The 20,438-nt window shown below is 24.8% G+C and overlaps 1 protein-coding gene across 1 annotated transcript in view; it reads right to left on the bottom strand.

Annotated features, from left to right (window-relative positions):
• The window catches only part of LOC112595147, a 60,258-nt gene that overhangs the window by 15,018 nt on the left and 24,802 nt on the right, over positions 1 to 20,438 (bottom strand). Inside the window, exons 2-3 of the mRNA XM_025340244.1 lie at positions 15,351 to 15,570; positions 3,241 to 3,395 (exon numbers count right to left, since the gene is read on the bottom strand). Coding sequence (XP_025196029.1) covers positions 3,241 to 3,395; positions 15,351 to 15,570 — 375 coding nt within the window. The remainder of the gene's footprint in view (positions 1 to 3,240; positions 3,396 to 15,350; positions 15,571 to 20,438) is intronic.

The following is a 20,438-nucleotide window of genomic DNA, read 5'->3' as shown; positions in this document are numbered from 1 at the left end:
AAACAGTTTTAACAACTTTTTTCAGATATTACTAACACAAAAAATAATTCATAAAGTAAAGTGTTTCTTTGCTCACTATTTGAAATAAAAGCGAACAAATTAAAGTAAAAATACACACATTAACCTTTTAAAGTTCTTTTATTAAGTTCTAAGAATCTTCTTCAACAATTTTTTTTAATATGAGCCACGCTAAAAACAATTAACGCATATTTGATTCATTGTATTTTAAGAATCTTTTTTATCATCTACACTACTAAAAAGAGAAAAACATTTTAATTGACCTACTTCCGTAGTAATATAAAAGCACTATAGATTTTACCTAATCAAACACTTAATTCAATCTTATACATTTTGAAACAATGAACGAAATTTCTTAAATTTACTACTTTATTTTTAAAGTTCAGTAAAACACCTAATCAGTGTGAAATTTTTGTACAGACCATAGTTCAACCATGCACAATATGAAAATTTAATAAAAATGGGTCAGAATAACTCAAGTACGTGTAAACTATGTGTCACTGACAGGCAAACACAATATTTTAGTAGTGGGATAAGGGTTAATTTAGTGTTGTATATGATATATATTCAATTTGAAAGATGTATTGGCTTGATTATAAACAGTTTATTTAAAAAAATAAGTATTTCATTATTTTTTTATTGGAAAAGTGATGAAAAGTTAAAAAATCAACTCCAAACTTATTATTAATATAGTACGATATAGTATTGTATTACTGCACAATTATACAATAATTTCTTATAATATTGATAAATAATATATCAATTTTAAATACAATATCCGAGATTCAATAATCACTTATAATTAGTTTTGTAAATGTATTGCAATATATTACCAAGAATATAAACTTAAACTCCCATAATAATATAAAAATAGGGGTAAAGTAGGTAACCACTCTGCTAAACATAGGATCAAGTGTAGGTACCACCTTGTCATTGAGTAGGTACTTCAATGGACGTGCAAAATTTTAATTCAATAATTAATCAATTATAGCACACGTAAAACGATTCTGTACGGAGATAATTTTACTATAGTAATTTATTTTATAATTAGTAATAAAGTATAAATATTCAATACCTTAAAATTAATTTAAATGTTTTAAAAATCGTGTACAGTAAAATATGATGATAAAAGTGAAAATTTCAAATCCTCATAAATATTATTTTTAAATTAAGTTCAACCAAACAACTATAATTGTTATTCTTTGTTTAAATATTCGATTTTGTCAATATTTGAATTTAAAATATTTATCTAACTAAATTGTACTTGTGTATTTTTAGAGTTTTAGGAATAAAAAATACTTATCAGAAACTGTTTAATAAGTTTTGAGCCTTAACTATTAAAATTGAAAATCATGTACATTTTTAATTACAAATTCATTTTTAAACTTTCAGTCAAAATTTTAGTTTTAGTTAAATTTTTGTCAAAATTAAAATTTTAAAATAAATTGTGCATAATATGTATTTTTAAAATAATTAATTTTCTAGAAGAAAAATTTGTATAGAATTTCATATTAAATTTTTCAAGCATTTTGACTACGTCTAAATATTTTTATAAACATTTTTGAAAAAAAATTCAAAATTTTTATCAATAGCCTAAATATTTTATTAAATATATAAAATATTAATTAATAATAGAATGTTCCAAGTTTCTACGATTGATACTTTATAAATTCCATTTAAAAACTACAATCGTAAAATTGTAAAATATCCTAATTCTACAAAAAAAAAAAAGAATAATAAAATTTATCGAAATTTAAATTTCAAACACTTATGAAAAATATATGTAGAATAACTTCTTTTATACTTCTAATAAACCTAACGGCTAACATACACGGGACTTTATATTGCTTTTTTTAATCTTATTATAGGTATAAATAGTAAATATTTAATACATTTTTAGCTACAGAATAATTTGCAAATTTAAAAATGTTAACTTCAAATGCTCATACATGGATAGATATTAAAAATTTATGAAAAACTTTGTACTATATTTACAAAATTTTTGAGCTAAATATAAATATTATCAGAAAAAATCTCAAATACCTATAAATAGCTTAAAAAAATTAAGAAAATTATACCAAACAAAGTAAGTTCTAATTTAGATATTTGGTTGAAATGTGTCTACGTTATTTGTTTTTTTAATGAAAACATATTATTAATATTATATTAATATAAAAATATATATTTTTCCTATATTTTTTTTAGTTTTTTGCTTTAATTAATAATCAAAATAATAATTATAAATATCATTTCTTGCTTTCAATCTCAAAAGTCAACTAGATTTAATTGCTTACCAGAAATGATATTAAAATTAAAGATTGAACAATTTAACATTAAAAGATGATGACAAACACTATATAAACATTCATTGCTATGCACAAAATTTTAAAATAAAAAATGTTTACATAAATTAATTGCTTAAAATTTCTGTATGACATCCATTTAACAGTTTATAAGACAAAATGATAAAATAAACTAATAATAATAAATTGAATATATGTGTATTTATATACATTATACCTACATCACAATTTTATATTAATAATAAATGCAATTTATCTATACTAAACGACAATAAGTGCATAGAAGTTAAAATACAATATTTATCTTTTATAATTTTTACAGAACTATAAAGGTATTAATTGATAATATTGAAATACTATATGATATCATTAAATCAAATTAAATATTTATGTTTTCATAAAAGTAAAAGGTAATACATGTTTAAAACAAAAATTTTAAACTTCTTTCATAAAATCCACATATTATATTACTAACAAATTATTATAAGCTTCACCTTTTTATAGTATTTTAAGTACATCATTACTTTATACATATTCATATTAGTGAATCAGATTTTTTTTTTTGTATGATAACGATTAACGATAGCTTAGTAGGTATACAAAAAATATATTATAATTAAGTATTAAATAATAACAACCTAATCAATCAACGCAATATTAGGTAAAATAATATGATAAGTTATTATAAAACGAGGAAACAATAATTATATAATTTTATATTTATGTGTTGATAAATGTATATCTGTTAAATATTTTATTATTAAATTCTAAGATATGAGTATTTTTATTTTTTTAAATTTTTAAAATAAAATCATTACTGTCATTGAATATTGTGTTTAATTCAGTTTCTTAATATTTATATTTAAAACGTATTGTTTTAATAAAATTAATTAATTGGTCTTATATTATTCAGACTTACTGTAAGTTGTAAGATTGATAAACTGAACGATGTTGCAACCTTCGTGTACTTTAGTATACGTGATCTCACATTTATAAACACCCTCGTCAAGCGCTGTTATATTGTCCATTACTAAGAAGCCCAACGTAGTATTTGGTTCCGTACTCCAATACGATCTGTTAAAAAAAAAAATAAATCATTATTAACTAAATTTTAAAATTCTGTTTACATGTACATAACTAATGAACCATATCGCTTACAAAATTATAAATGTACACATTTTGCATAAAGATTTACATAGTGATTTAAGTACTGAGGAAATAATATATGACATGTACCTTTTTTTATTGAAGTGAGATTTTTTTTTTTAATACATTCATATTAATGTTGTACACATATATTATATTTTATGCATACCTGCGTATAAATTATAGTTACATCGTAATCCCTTACCATGTGGAAATATATATATTCCTTTAACTGAACAAAAAGTAAGTTCAGACCCTCATTATACAAATTAAATTATAAAAAACCCGGACAGGATACGTAGACCGGACATTCGTTTCGCCTGCATGATGTAAGAGGGTGGCATATTATTAACTAAGCGTGCGTTTCAAAGTAATGATAAATCGTAGCATTCAAAAAATCGATTTGTAGTAGAAGTCGATTAAAAACGAGCTTTTTGAGAGTTCTTTTATATTCTTAAACTAAGGTTGTCAGTTGCAGTTTTTCTTTTCGTTTATACGGAAACTGCTAAGAATTGAAAAATTACCTCTCCTTAAGAAGCTATCAACTAAACTAGATTTCTTATTGGTACACTTGAAACTAGTGCTTTTTCATTGGCTAATGCCCAAATGAGTGCTTACAATATATAGTACATACTACATATATATATAAACATAGATAATCTAAAACCTATTTTAATTTCTTTGTAAAGGTATTATAAATTATGATGTATAATAAATTATGTACACATTATGTGCAATAATTATTTATATAAAAAATAAAAAATGAAGATACATTTATGCTAAACTTTTAGTCAATAGCCACTTATAATTACTATTACATCATACTATATTTTATAATCATATTTTTAAGCAATTATTTATTATAAAAATACATTTAGTAGGAATTATACAAACGAATAATTGTTGAATAATGGATGTCATAATCTTAACTACCTACTAAAAGTATACTTTTGGTTGAACGTAGAAAACAATTTAAAATAAACATGAAACTTATTGTAATCAAGATATCCAACATTTTCTTGTGCTTTAAAACTTTAATAATTTAACTCTTTAGTTAATGAAACTGTTTAGTTTTTACTATAATTTAATGAAACAAAATGTTTAATCCATGAAAAAGGCACTTATATTTTATTTTTTAATCTGATATTTTAGATGTGTATATTTAATGTGTATTAATAATATTTTAATTTAATAGTTGAGAATAAATTAGTAGTTATTAAAAAAAAAAATATATTAAAATTATATCTAACTTATTCCACTTGAACGAAACATATATGGCGCAGATTGAACCATAATATCAAGAATATTTTTAGAATTTCTTGGCTTCTATATTTTCTTATCGTAAGAATAAAATGCTTATAATGATTTGGCATGGTGAAAAAAAAATGGTGTTAATCTTGTATTTTATCGAGTATTTTTAAGACTGACAAATATTTAATTATATCCATTCCAAGTATAAAACATGTATTTTGTTACCTATTTGTTCATGATTACATACATTTAAGTTATTTAAGATTAATAATATTCTTTTGAAGGAAGTTTATATAGTATCTAGCTAATTTGTTTTGAGACTAATAGCTTATGTTTTTAAAACCTTTAAATGTTTATATTAAAATACAATGTACCACTATCACATCAACGTCACGCACTCATGCATAAAAGTAAGTGAACCAAACACATTCCATATCCTTATTTTGTTCATTTATTTTATAAATTATTATTATAATGTACAATAGAAATAAAATAGCCATATGCAAAAAAAAAAAATAATAAAAATAGTATCTAGTAATAAGAAAAAAATAGAGAATAAAACATTCTATAGTTAGTTATACATTTGGTGATACCGTAAAAAATATCCTTAAAATTGTTCACGTTAATAAAAGCAAATTTTCATTCATCAATCAATGATTTCCATTTCATTAAAATGATCGATATAATATACCGATTTTTTTTTAATTTTCCTTGAGTTTTTAAGTGACGTGAATTCGGCTTTGTCTTAAAACATTAGGCATGAAAAGAAATATATAAAAAAAATGCTTTCACAAAATTTTCTTTTCCCCATAATATGAAAACATTTTTTCGTATTATGGTGCAATTTTATGTTAAACTTTGAATGTGCAAGAATGGTAATTTTAACATGAGTTTTTTTTGAATTGCTTGAATATTCAAGATGGCGTTGATAACTTTTTAAAAAGCTACCTCCTACTACCCAGATTGCATCTATTATAACTTGGCAGTATAACATCGTATAATTAGTTGTTAACAAAACGTGTTTCAGAATAAAAACGGTAAATGAAAAGAAAATGTAATTTTAATAATGCAACTATTCTTAAATAATATAAACATACAGTATATGATTTATAAATGAATACTAGTGAATAACTAATTACCTATTTAAACTAAGACAAATGATTATTTTTGAAGATTTTAAAATAATTAAAGAACTGAACATCTCATATTTATAATTCTTTTAGACCAATATTTAAACCAATAATTACACGATTTTAAATGTCAAATATACGCATCATAAGTTTGTTAATCATTTTTCTAGGTTACGATAGAATCAATATTTATTTAATATAAATAAAAATCTTACAAATATGAAATGATTTAATTAAGTCTATAAAATCTTTTGTTTCACAAAAAAAAATTAAAATTAAAAACTTTGTTAGTTTTTTTTTGGTAACGTAACAAATATTAATAAATTTATGCATTTATCTATTTAAAAAAATCTTAGTTGAACTACTTGTGAACTGTGGTAATATATGTTCCTATTTTAGTAGTTGTATACCATAATAAAATAAATTCCAAACTTTAAATTCTATAGGTATCTTGTACTTGCTCATATGTTAGAAACTGTTCTTGGCAGTTAGCGTGCTCGTATTAGTTTAATTACTTCGTTTATATTATAAATTGTAATATAGTTGAATAATAATCTACGAATTATACATTTTTATATGTAAATTTTTAGACAAGTAATATAATCATTTATTATTAAGAATTATATAGAGTAAACATTTTATAAAAGTAATTTTATGTATTGATATACACGTTAAATGATCAGTCTTAGAGACTTTAAGTTATTTAATAATCGATTATAAATATATATATATATATATATATATATAAGTTATATGATTATAATTTTAATATATTAATTTACTTTTTGCACTTATACCACCTATCATCAGATAATGAATTTTCTGTTATATGCCTAGCTATATCTACTTTTTACAAAAACAAACTGCTTCGTCAACCTCTATATAAGTTCTATTTTATTTTTTTTTCATTCATTTTGGTACCAATATATTAAAACCTTGTAATAATTATATTTAAAGTTTGGTATTAATTTTTTTTTTTTTTGTGGAAGTGAATTGTTATAGGTTATTAAATTATTTTTTAAATTGTCATTTATTTTTTTCTTTTATATTCTGAAGAAAATTTAATATCTGAAAATATTGATAAAGTTATAATTTAAAAGCGTTTAAGTTTTAAAATTTACATAAGTGCACCAATAATTTTTCGAGCGAGATAAGCTTCAAAATTTATTAATCTTATTATAATATTAATTTAATTAACTGTGTTCAATAATTGATATAACAAAATTTTCAGCAAAATATTTCAACGTACCTATAGAAGACGTGTGTTGTGAGCTATAGATTTATTATGACATAAGATTCAATTTAAACATGGAAAACTTAACTCTTCTTAAAATTTAAATTTATTTAAATGTACAGGTTTTCAATGAAGCCTAAATCACAAAAAACTTATTAAATTTTAGTTTAAAACAATTAACTTTCAAAGAAAGAACCGCATAATTTTCAGGATTGAGTTAAATAGATATTTTTTAAACTACACTAAAAGAACAATTTTGTCTCATAATAATAAAATTCTAGTTATAAGAAGTACACTAAAATATTTATACGACATTTTTTTAAACAAAATTCATGCGCAATTCACCCTTTAGCAACCTGTATTCCTATGTGAATTTAAAAACGAAGATAAGTAGTTTTTGAGTTTATAGAGGACAAAAAAAAAACATTTATTTGAATATATATGTATTGTATATATATATATTATTATAAAATTATTACCCTAACAAAACAAATTTTATAAAATAAACTAAAAGCTATCAGTACATCACAATCAAATTATTTCATTTTACTAAGTTAATTATTTCATCATTACCTAACTTTAGTAAACTACAGTTTAATGTAAATTTGAATATAACTAAATATATTTTTTACAAACTAAAAGTATCTTTTTCAGTAATTATATATATCTATTAAGTTAGTTAAAAGTTGAAATTAAAATGTTTTTAATATTTAGGGTAAATTGAGCTATAAATATTAAAAATATCAATAAATTAAATGTTATATATTCACATATATTAAGTATTTTATTTTTTATCCAAAACTACCTTGGATAAAAATATATAAAATAACATTAATTTACTTGAATAGATAAATAGATTACACTAATATATTCCTATAAGTGTTTTGAATACTATACAGACAACTTATTAAAAGCATTTTAAAAATAATAAAGTTAGTAACGTCATCAATTGTTGCAACACTATAGTCGTTTAATATGTAATAAATACATTTTAAACTGCTTGAAATGTTTATTTTTATTAAATTTAAATACATATTAAATAATTCTATCAACAAATATATGTTCACTCTTATGATAAAACAAAAGCTTATTAAATAATAAATACTATAATAATACTATGATTTTAAATAATTAAAAATTAGTACCTTAATCTTTTGAATAAATACAATTATTTAGAATCCATAATTAAACTGGTTTTAATATTTTAATAGCTTATGAAATACACGAAAACACCTAATCATAGTTAAAAACTAGAAAAAATAATTTGAAAATAAATAAATACTTGATATGTGATAAGTGATTAGGTACATAAATACCTAATCAATCTGAATAAGATACTAAAAATACTTTCAATATTATGGTTTAAAACTGATTTTGCGTAATTAAATAATTTGATGATATTCAACAACCCTTAATTATTTCCTAACTACTACTAGTAGCTCATAACCTAATGGACTTTAAAAAAATATGACTCAGATATTAAAATTATTTAAAAAATTTTAATAATTCTACCATTTATTTAATCCAGAAATCACAAAAAATATTATAGCAGTTGTATAGCCTATACAAAATAATACAAATTAAATTCAAAATTTACTTTAAAATTAATATTATTAATACAATTCTCAATATTTATATAATAATTATATAATAGAAAAAACAGAATACTCTCAAATTTTATTCCAAAGTTGAACTTTTCTTAGTTCAACTGTCAAATAATAGTTAATTTTAGTCATTATATTCTTATTTTTTCAATTTTCATATAAAAAAATAAAATTTGTTCGTCAAAATTTAAAATTCCAACCTATATATGCAGTATAGATTTTTTGATTTCTTTTACTTACTAAAAAAATTGTTACCTTAAATATCAAAATACATATATAATATACTTGTAAAACCCAAAAATCTAAATGTATAGAATATATTTTTAAGGTCTCCAAAGTTTAAAATAAATAAATTTTTCTATTAATTCTACTTTCGAAAACCACGTTGAGTGAAGTTTTCGTAAGTTGATAAGTAGACCAACATTTTACGGATTATTCCTGTACCTCACAACTACTTGTCTGAATTTTGATTTTTATGTATTGAAATACTTCAAAAAATATTCTGCTTCAGAATATGAAATTAAAAATGTATTTTATCATTCAAAAAGGTAAAACAAGCTTAAAAATTAAAACGATAAAAATATTAAAAAAAAAATAAAAATTTATTTTATTTTATTTTGACTGCAAAATTCAAAAACATTTATATATTTTGAAATATTACGTGTTGTTTCATAAAAGAATCGCCCTGTATAATAATTATACTAGAACATGGGCATCATGCCATTGTTCAACGGTTAACTACGCCTCTGCTGGCTTTGACGCTACTTTCAAAATTATTGCCAAGAACTTTAAAACAAACTTGATTTAAAAAAAAAAAAATAGTACATGATACATAACATAATTTAACATTATGGCGTTATTTATAAAATTAAATATTTTTAAAATTAATAATTTTACATGTTTGGCACTCGTTTACTCACATCGTCGTCTCACAGTTTACATCAAAAATCAAAAACAATCTTCGATTTTCTAAAAAATACTACATTAATATAGGTCGTATGATAATAATACATTAAACAAAAATTTCATTTTATTTTTATCTGAGCATGATAGTGTGTGCTTGATACTTACTAGCCATTTTTAAATTTTATATAGGTAATTTTTTTTATGAGATAACGCGATCGTCATTCATCTAGTTTTATCACACATCTGTTTTTGCAACCAAAATATCATATTTTTTATAAGTTAATTATAAAACTAAAATGTTATTAAAATCAAACAAATGTCAAGAATATTATTTATATATTCAAATCAAAAATAATCATCAATTTTGAAGAATAATTTCACATTCACATACCTTAATGATCAATATTTTATATTTTATCAACTAAGTAATTTATTTTTAGACTAGAATTGTTATTTCTAAACAAAAAAGAGAGCAATACGTAACCTATACGCAGAAGTTTTATAAAGGGTTTAAATATTAAATATAAAATCAACTGTTTATTCAGAATGTCCTAGAGAATGTTGGAAAATACCAAAAATTATTTATGCTAATGTACTATAATTCGAATAGATACACTATGTGTTAAATATTTAATCAAAAACAATCAGAACATAAACTTTACTATATTATTATGAATTACAAGTATACTAATTCATCAATAGCATTGCCAATTAAAATTTTAAATTAAAAAGGATAAAAATATTCAAGTGAATAATATATGATGTATATATTTTTAATCTGTTAAATTCAGCTATGTTAAAAATCAATTACGCAAAAAGAATCACAAAAGAACATGTATGGTATCAAAGGTATGACGTAATAAAATATTAAGTAAATATATTATGTAATTATTTAAGTAAGGATTTTTATGGATTCATTAATTTTTTCTAAATAAGCGACTTTCAAAATTGAATGAAAAATTGTTTTATTAACTTTAAAGAACATAGGAAAAGTTTTATGTCACGTATATTGATCATTTTTTTTACGAGAGTATACTTTTAATAATATATGAGTATTAGTACATATTTTGGATTTCAGAGTTTATATCTATTTAAATATTTTTTTGAATTTCATGAAAATTTCTAGAAACAAATTAAATAATATGTCTACAATTTTAAATCAAAAATAAAATAAAAGTTTTTAATTTTTAGGCTTATTTTTAATTTTTATAAAAAAATTAAAGATTAATAATTATTTTGATTCTTAATTACTAATTATGTAAAAATCTTATCTCATAAATCTGATAAAATAGTGTGAAAACACAAACTTATAACAAACTATAAAATTTAAAAGTAAAAATTAATAATTTAAAATATTAACTGCTTTATTTAATAATATAAAAATTAATTTAAAATTTAAATATATTTTTTTTATTCTGTTTATAATTAACCTGATTATAATAATACTAAGTTCACCTAATTGTTTTGTAATAATTCATAATAAATTATAGATAATTATAGATGTTGCTGAAATGCTAACAAAATATTATTTCCCATCAACTTTTTATGAAAAAAGAGTAATCAAGAAAAAAAGCAAAAAAATTCATCATCAAAAAACTAATAGATTCTAGTGAAGCTTCTAAACTTAGTTTCTAAAATTTAAATAACTTAGCAATATTATTTTTAACCGAGTAAATATACGTTGAATGCGAACGCCAAGGCTACATTAAAACAAAGAAAACAAAATAATAATTAAAGAAGACAACAACTTTGGCCATTCATCTTTTGATGCTTTCGAGAAATGAGGCCATTTTAGCGTATCTAGAACGTTTTTCAAAGGAAGTATCATTAATCATCATGATATATGGATAAGTTATATTATAAATACAATGTTTTTATGATAAAATCAAATAAACTTAAAACATAGTTAAAAAAATATATATTTATGTGTTTAGTTAATATTGAGATACAATAAATTATATTTACATTAATTTAAAATATAAATACACATTAACATTGTTTATTGGTAATCGAACTTTTTAAGAAAATTGAAAAAAAATATTAGATAACACGAACATATAAATGTATTATGTAATGATATTTTTAAATTTTATGTTTTACACTTATGATGAAAAAATAGTAAATTAAATTAGAAATATCTATATATTACACAATCGTGTGAAAACAAAATATGATATTTACGGTATATGGTTATTGTCTTATTCCCAAAACACCATCTTGTTGTATAATACGCTACTATCTCAAACCTTAATAATATCGAAAAATAATATTATGAAGACAATTTCTATCTTCAAAAAATATGAATTTTGATTGTAAAATCAATTAATACATTTTATTTATATATTAATATTATTAAAAAAATTTTGTTTTTGTTTATATTTATATTTTAAATATTTAAATAAATTTTGAGATTTAGTTTCAATAACAAATTTGTTAGAAACGAAAATATTAATGATAAGTTTTAATTTATAACTTATATATATGTTATATAAACTATATAGTATGTTCAATTATTAATTTATATTTAATAAATTAATATGCGTTTTAATATTTATCTTTTATACCTATTTGGTGTAGTACTATTTTATTCGCAGTTACTTGCTGAGAATAACAATAAAAACAATTATTAATAAAATAACAATATACTTTTAGCTCTATGGTATGTACTATCATCAAAGCAATGGCACGTGTTTTATGCATAAAAAAGTATACGTCACGCAGTCCTATAATCAAAACAAATAGCAGTCAACAACGTGGGCGGAAAAATACCTAAATTAAGAAAACATTGATCTTTTATTATAATTGATAATCATGTATATAATCGTATTTTAAACGTGGAACAACGCGATAACTTTGTTGTAGGTATACCAGATGGATAAGTGCGGCGATTTGTCGATGGTTTGCGCATTTAGCCTACCAATGTCGATAGTTAATACAACGGCCGACGGGAGGATTTCAATGCAGTTAAATGTATTAGTTGGCTATTGTGTGTTGACACAGAAGGGGCCGCATAATTAAAAGCCCCGTCAGCGTTAGCTGATAAAACCACTACGGTTGACTCTATATATTTATATGTTATGTTTATGCGTTACTAACTGTAACAAATAAACATATATTATTACGACTAGGTTTTAGATTTTGATGCCCTAAAAAGTCACATAACAATGCAAAACCTCCATAAAAATATTAAAATATGCACTACTAAAAAATACGTTTAAAAATGTATTTTTACAATTTAAAAAATTATTCAACGAAATCATACAGTTGGCCAATGATAATTCTTTTTTTTTTTGCAAGACATATATAATACTAAAGACACTGAAATAAAGTATCGTTATCGCCTCTTAATTCTTTAATTATTTATGGATACTAAAACGGTAAACGACGACTGACAAGTGTTATATAATAACTACTATCTGACCACTATGTATTAACCCTTTGCCGACTAACAGAACTTTTGAGCCCTCTGTACATTTTATCCATTTAAACATAGATAAAATAAATTAAGTACCTACTATCTGACCATAGAGACTTAAAAGTTACACCATTTGTAATTGATAACAATGATAACATTACCGAAAATTTTCTATGAAATCAATAGATGGCGTTTAATACATCACTTAATAAAATAATTATAATTTATCCCATAAAATAAATGTCAATATTTACATAAATAGTCAGTAGTCCAGTGCGAACCACTATAGATAAGCATTGGGTTTTATTATTGGTATTTTCATTTTAATCCCGAGAAACAGAATGTATTATTGAATAATATTATTGTTGTGTATAAATATGTTATAATTGACAATAATCGCAGCGGACTTTTAAGTCCCTATGGACTATGGTCTACTGTGACATTTATATAGTTGACGAATATTTTCATAGTCACGCACTCGCGCGCCAAGTTTATTGTTTATATTTTATTCTTTTCGTTCTTGAGTATTGAGTCTGCTCGTTTGTTATTTAAATTTTACTCGTTTATTTTTAATTGTAAAATGAATACATTTATTAAATTAAATGATCATAAGATTATTTATATGATAAATTATGAGTTATAAATTTATAATATTGAACATAGTAACAACTACATGTTTTAACTAAAATCTACAATGTAAAAAAAAATGACCATTTATTTTTTGATACAATAATTATTTTCTTTAAGTTTATATTGTTATTAATTTAAAAAAATAATTATATTATTATTTTTCATGGTAATTATATATTTAATTAATTAATTAATTTAATTTAAATTAATTATTACTTATTTATCATTGGAAATAAGAAAATAGTAGTGCTGTAACGGACTATAGTAACTTTTTAAAATATACTGCCTTAATGACCAATAGGATTTAGTCCCACTAATCAAAAATATATTAAAAAACCTCCAATTTGAAATTTTATAATTTTTAAATTCATCAAAAAAATAATAAATTATAATCGTGCAAAAAAAAAATTAAATTTTTATCATTATTTATGGTTGGTCTACAAAGGGTTAATATGCTAGTTTTTAATCCGACATTTAATTTTGTACTAAAATTCGCTTTAGATTCAAAAATAGATCAAGAACAATATTATAATTACTCAAAAAATAGTCTAAAAACATAAAATAATTCACTAAAAAGTTGAATTCATAAATAAATTCAAAATAAAAATGTGATTCAGATAACCTTGATCCTATAAAATACATTTTCCACTTGAGAAGATATAAGTTTTTAACTCTGTAAAATTTAACTTGCGAATTGCAAGAATAGATTTGCGATTTCTTGTTAATTATAACGAGTATTTTGATATTAGTTTGAAATGTTCAGAACAACATATTATAAGTGTTGGATAAAAATCCTTGAAAACTCATTTAGGGCTGGCGGGTTTGACTTGCAAATTCTTACTAATTACTTGCGAGATACTGGCACTATTCTGAACTTGTTGTAACAAAATATAAGGGCCAACTTCACACCGGTACGTTTTTAAGCACCAGAAATAAAAATGACATTGCATCAAAATCCCAGCTTAATTTTAATATACGAGTAAATAAAATTACAGATACTAATTATAACTTTCTCGGGAACCTAATAATTCTTTATATAAATTAGGTATATCAAGTATAAGTATACACAAATTTAAATAGATAAATATTGTAAGATTACCTCGAATTATACGTGTAAGAACAAAGTTGAAAAGCCTGTCAGGATATAGAGGCCGTAATAGATGCATATAATAATGACATGTGTTATAAATTATAATATTACATTTGAAAGGAATAACAACATATAAATTATCGCATTCGGGAAACAATTTGATTAAATCTGCTCTTCACATAGTATAACATTTTTCAGAAAATTATCAACGTTCGTTGGCAGTTTTTTATAACACTCCTAGGAAAGATACTATATTGATAAAAAAAAAAAAAAAAAAAATCGAAAAATAACTTTACGAGTACTAGAGTACCATCGAGATATCCCGTCTGGGAAAGCACTACGTGAAACTTTTAGGGTACATTCTTTTCGTCTGAATAGATATTCACATTAAATACAACCTACACACTTAAAACGCTTCGATCAGAATTTAAAAAAAAATATTTAATACATTAAGTACAATATTGCAGTAAGATATAAAAATTAATTACGGCGCGTACGAGTAATACAACAAAATACAATTATTGACTATTACAATATTATAATTATTTATTAACCAGGGCTATTGTTCGTATATAGTCTAAATTAATGTTATAAACCACAACTTGGTGTTTTGTTCGACTTACCTGTCATATCTGTCGGTGTACCCTTCTCGGTGTGGCTGTGTCGTTCGAGGCCCACCGGAATACAGGAATATTCTGTTAGCTCCTCGATACCATTTCACGGAGTGGACTATTCCACACTGGGTGGTGATCTCGAATCCCGTGGTCACGTTATTGGGTTCCAGTTCGCAAGGTAAAAACGCTGACTGTCCTATGCGTGCGTTTATGTCGCTTTGTTGTTCGCCTATATCGTACAAACAAAACAAATCAATCAATGCCTTAAAAATTAGCAAAAAATACACTAAAAAAAAAATCAAAAAAAATTTAAAAATCTTAAAAAAAATGTAGGACTTTAAAAATAAATCATTTTCATTACACCCCTATGCTAAAAAATTAAAAAAAAATCAAAATTACATTTAAAACAGATTTTCCGCTTACGAAACAATATTCTGTAAGAAAAAAAGACTACATCAAAATCCCAGCCCTAATTATACACTTATCGCTTTTATACGCCTAACCTCTGTAAACTCGACTGCACGATTAGCCGATGACATGTAATGTATATTATTATCGACTATATAGCGATTAGATTATGTATTAACGACTATGAGATGGTATTTATACACATTATAATTTATATTAAATCGCGTAGTCAGTACGGTGACGGGTCATCGCTACGGGTTGGCAGAGAGGGCATCGAGTTAAATCGTTAAATTAGTATTGTCCGTCGTTTAAGGGCCATTCAAAGGATATCCGTTTCGTTACAACCGGGCCTTCTGCGTATCCGCCATCCAATCGCGGGCACATAGACGATGTACAGCGGATTATTTCCTTTCCGGCGTAACGGCGGTAAAATGGCCGCGACAATAATCATTGTTAACGATTATTTTAACGACGGCGGTTCCGATTTCTATATAATAATAATAATGGTGTAATGTATAACGTTCTAGAATATTTATCGCCGACCACTTCCCCGATCCGATGTATATTATATTATATAGCCACCTGCGGCGATTTATAATAATAATTTAATAATAATAATAATAATAATAATAAACAACAACAACAGCAACAACAATAATATCGCTGTGTTCATTTATCGCGAATAGTACGCAGTAGTATATTACGTATATTTATATGTATATATATATATATATTAAACACGCACCAGAGAATCGGAGGGATGATGGAAATGGGATCATACAACAGCAGTGATTGCGTATTGTATTACGCGACGAGTGGTTGCCAAATGATTTATTGTGTATACCGTGTAACATAATACTATTACCTAGTTATAACTTATAACTTATAACCATATAACCCATCATATTATGTATTTATATTTTATACACAGTTGAAAACTCCCGGTCGCCGGCTGTCATTTTCTCGATGTATCTCGCGTATACGTGCGTAACAAACACCACTGTAGGCTCGATAAATATAAATATAATGACATGATATTACTTAATATTATGTATATAGGATTGAAACTTTTTTCCTTCCCGTTTGAAGAAATGTTGATATTACGTAATTTTAACTATTTCTAATATTATTGGATTATTTGGATATCAATTAGATAAAAACGTTTAGATGACTAATAATATAGTAAATTGTACTCGAATTGAATATTATATGTTGTTAATATAATTATTTATAATATGTACCTACATACTCAAATACACCAGATATCCTTTCCCTTATTGTTAGGTACTACGTTTCAAGTTTATCGGTTGTATTTTCCAAACAAAAATTAGCGTTTTAAAAAATATTTGTAAGCTTTTTTTTTGTCACCAGTTCGATTATTTTATTTTTTGTTACGATTTATATGACTGTTATACAATTATCAGGTTTTCAGGGTTTATTTATCTTCCAAAGAGTAAGTACCTATGTACGAGAGTGTACAAAACGTGTTTACTGACAATTATTTTTAGTGTATCAATAAAAAAAAAAAAAAAAATGACACTAGAGTCCTTAACTAGGAGCAATTTATTTTAACCGAAAAAACTGATGTACGTGTGTAACGGTAACGAAAAGATAATACGAATTTTCGAATTCGATTATCGTGGTAAATAAAAGTTAATTTTAAATTACATCTATAAGTATAGTTGTAAGAACAGTAAAATACACGATAATTGTAGTCTTGTAGAGCAGAGAAATCAAATAAAACAGCAACGATGGAGTTTATATTATGCAGTTACTCGGGCGTCAAATACACTATTGAAGATGTCAAATAAACGACATCACATAATTGGATCGTTCTTTGAAATGTTCACACATAATAAAAATAATAATAATAATAATAATAATAATAATATACTCTCATACAGACATCAGCCAAGCTTATAAATATATATTAAATACACGATATACAGTACGCGCTTAATATATCATTTAAAAACATGTATGTATAGACTCTTATAACACAACTCCGCCACAGACGATAGCCCGCACATACGATTGCATTTTCCACCGAATTCTAACGACATAATATCACACTGGCATTACAGTTAAGGATATGTTGTAGATACCTAACCAACCTATAAACGCGACGATGCCTTTGAGTATAATATATAGATATGTGTACGACACCCGGCAAAAGGTCGGTCGGCGATGGGTTTCCCTCGGCGTGTAAGTTATTGGGGTACCGTCGAAAACTTTACGCGCGACGTTCATTGCGTTTCTGTCGGTGGGATTGGGCGGGTCGACGGCGGCCGTTTATAATATATAACGCGGTAGTCGAAGTAATTCCGAGATGCTCGCCCGGTCGTATTTCTCGTCCTCATTCGAATAAACTTATTCGTAAAATTATACTCCTGCGATATATATTATAAACCTATCTACGAGAGCCGACGTAGGTTAGGTACCTATCCTCTGTACCCACGTACATGCGGATTACATTGTGTATATATTATACAGAGTGATTCACCAAACATGCTTTCTGCCATTTTTTCATTTAATAATGAATTTATTTAAATTTAAATTTTTAAATTTTTAAACACACTTGAGAACACATTTTAAGATTTATTAAGTCGTTTGTATTAAATATCATTTAAGAGTTTTACGTGTTGATATAAACTTCTATTTTTAAATGAGCAATGAGAATCACTTTTTTCATTGTAAATTATTAAAAAGATAATTTTAATGGAAATTCTGATATAAGAGCTACCTAATTCAAAATTCAAAATAGTTAGTAGTTTTCTCGTTATTAAAATATTTATAGAAAGGATATGGTTTTACAAGAATATAAAATAGATCTAGTATTTATTATAATTGAACGATTTTTACAAATTATAAATGTTAATAGATTAATAGGTAATAAATAATGTTCAAATTACCCAAGTCCCCATACTTCCAAACACTTTATTTTAGACTTCGTTCAAAATCTCCAAAAATATTATCCACCTTATAGTTTGGGTACCGTATAAAAGAAATTGTCATTTGAAAAAAACATAAATTTGTATCTTAACTGGACACTTCTTAAGTAGTTTAATCAAGTCTTTAGATTTTTAAAATATGTTATTTTGTAATCGTTAAATATATTTATAAATTTTCAAATTCAGATTTTGAATTATTGAATTATTGAAGAAGGGAAAATAAGAGATCATGTTTGGTGAATCACTCTGTATATTATATGAGGGTGAATCGTCGTGATATAAGCTCCGTTTAAATAAATAAATTAATTTATGTGTACGTACCATATACGCGGTTTAAAAAATCACAGGACACCTGCAGCACGCACGCAATAATATTGTTATCACACAGTCCATATTATTATGTGTTTAATATTTATATTAAACATTATATTATACACAGTACTGTATAGGTGGTTGATAGTCCCATCTGTCCACTTAAATACCTATATACATATGTGTATATATTATATGCACAACTGCGCCTCGTAATAAATCGTCGTTCTGGTTGTGTGCAGGTAAACGTAAAACGATATCGCGTCGGTATACGAATATATTATTATTATTATAATTTATTATGCGCCAAATAATATATTCTACCGCGTTTTTATGTAAAAATATTCTTATGCGCGCGTAATCGGTAGTATTCGGTACCGCAACCGCTGTCAAGTCCCATCACGCCGCGGTTAGACGAACGCTAACGACGTCGTTATGTTATAATGTATACACACATCGTACCTACACGTTCTTCATATTCAACGACAAATAATTACTATAAATCGCACCGACACAATAAAAATATAAATTATATAAATATCATACTACCCGCCGATACATCTTACATAAAAGTCACGTATATTTTGGTAACACCTATTGAACAGCTTTGCCCGCCAATACCAAATGTTGGGAAAATAATTTTTATCTACTCTATGCGTAGGTACTGAAAACGTTTAAAAGTGCCAGTGTTCAAATAAGGATTAATATCACGTCATACAACCAGCATGGTTCAATAGACAATATATTATTTGATCATCAATTTATTTTTGCGTTATAATTATTATTGATCGTTTTTTACTTAAACTTTAGCTGTAATAGTCATGCATTATTTACATTTTATTTACACGTGATTTTAATGTAAGGTAAAAGATTGACGTCGCGGTAATGGGAGGCATCACTCAATAATTAAAAAGAAAAAGAAAAAACCAGTAAAAATATTTTTAATTGAATTAAACAGTGTTCCGTTTATAAATCGCATCACATAAATCGTATGGTTTTAAAAACTCGATGAGATTAAATCGTTTTGAGCTGTAGAGGGTTAGGTCCGAGGGGTGAGCTGAGGTTTACGAAAACGTTGAAGTCGATTGGGTCCTGACGGGACATCCGGTTAGTATAATAATTACAAATTAGGATGACGTGTCTCGCACAAGGGTTCCTCACCCTTAGCCACACAATATAACGTAACTCCCGCAGATACCATCAGATTAGTCAAATGGCGTGACATCATTATGTCGGCCGTCTATCGTAACACACGATACGCTTTATTCGATGAACACAAAAAAAAAAAAAAAAACCATCTTACTCGTTAGTCGTCATTAGTCGTCGTTGTGGTGGCATTGCGATGACGCCGCACCATCGGCTAATGTGCTTGCGCGGTTTGTCAGCCGACGATCGTTGCGGCGAATCTGTTGTGTTTAATTATTGC

The sequence above is a fragment of the Melanaphis sacchari genome, unplaced genomic scaffold (assembly GCF_002803265.2).
Source record: "Melanaphis sacchari strain LSU unplaced genomic scaffold, SCAv2.0 Contig25_pilon_pilon, whole genome shotgun sequence".
NCBI classification, from domain to species: Eukaryota; Metazoa; Arthropoda; class Insecta; order Hemiptera; family Aphididae; genus Melanaphis; species Melanaphis sacchari.
The sequence above is the reverse complement of the archived record's forward strand: the minus strand, read 5'-3'. Positions and strand labels throughout refer to the sequence as shown.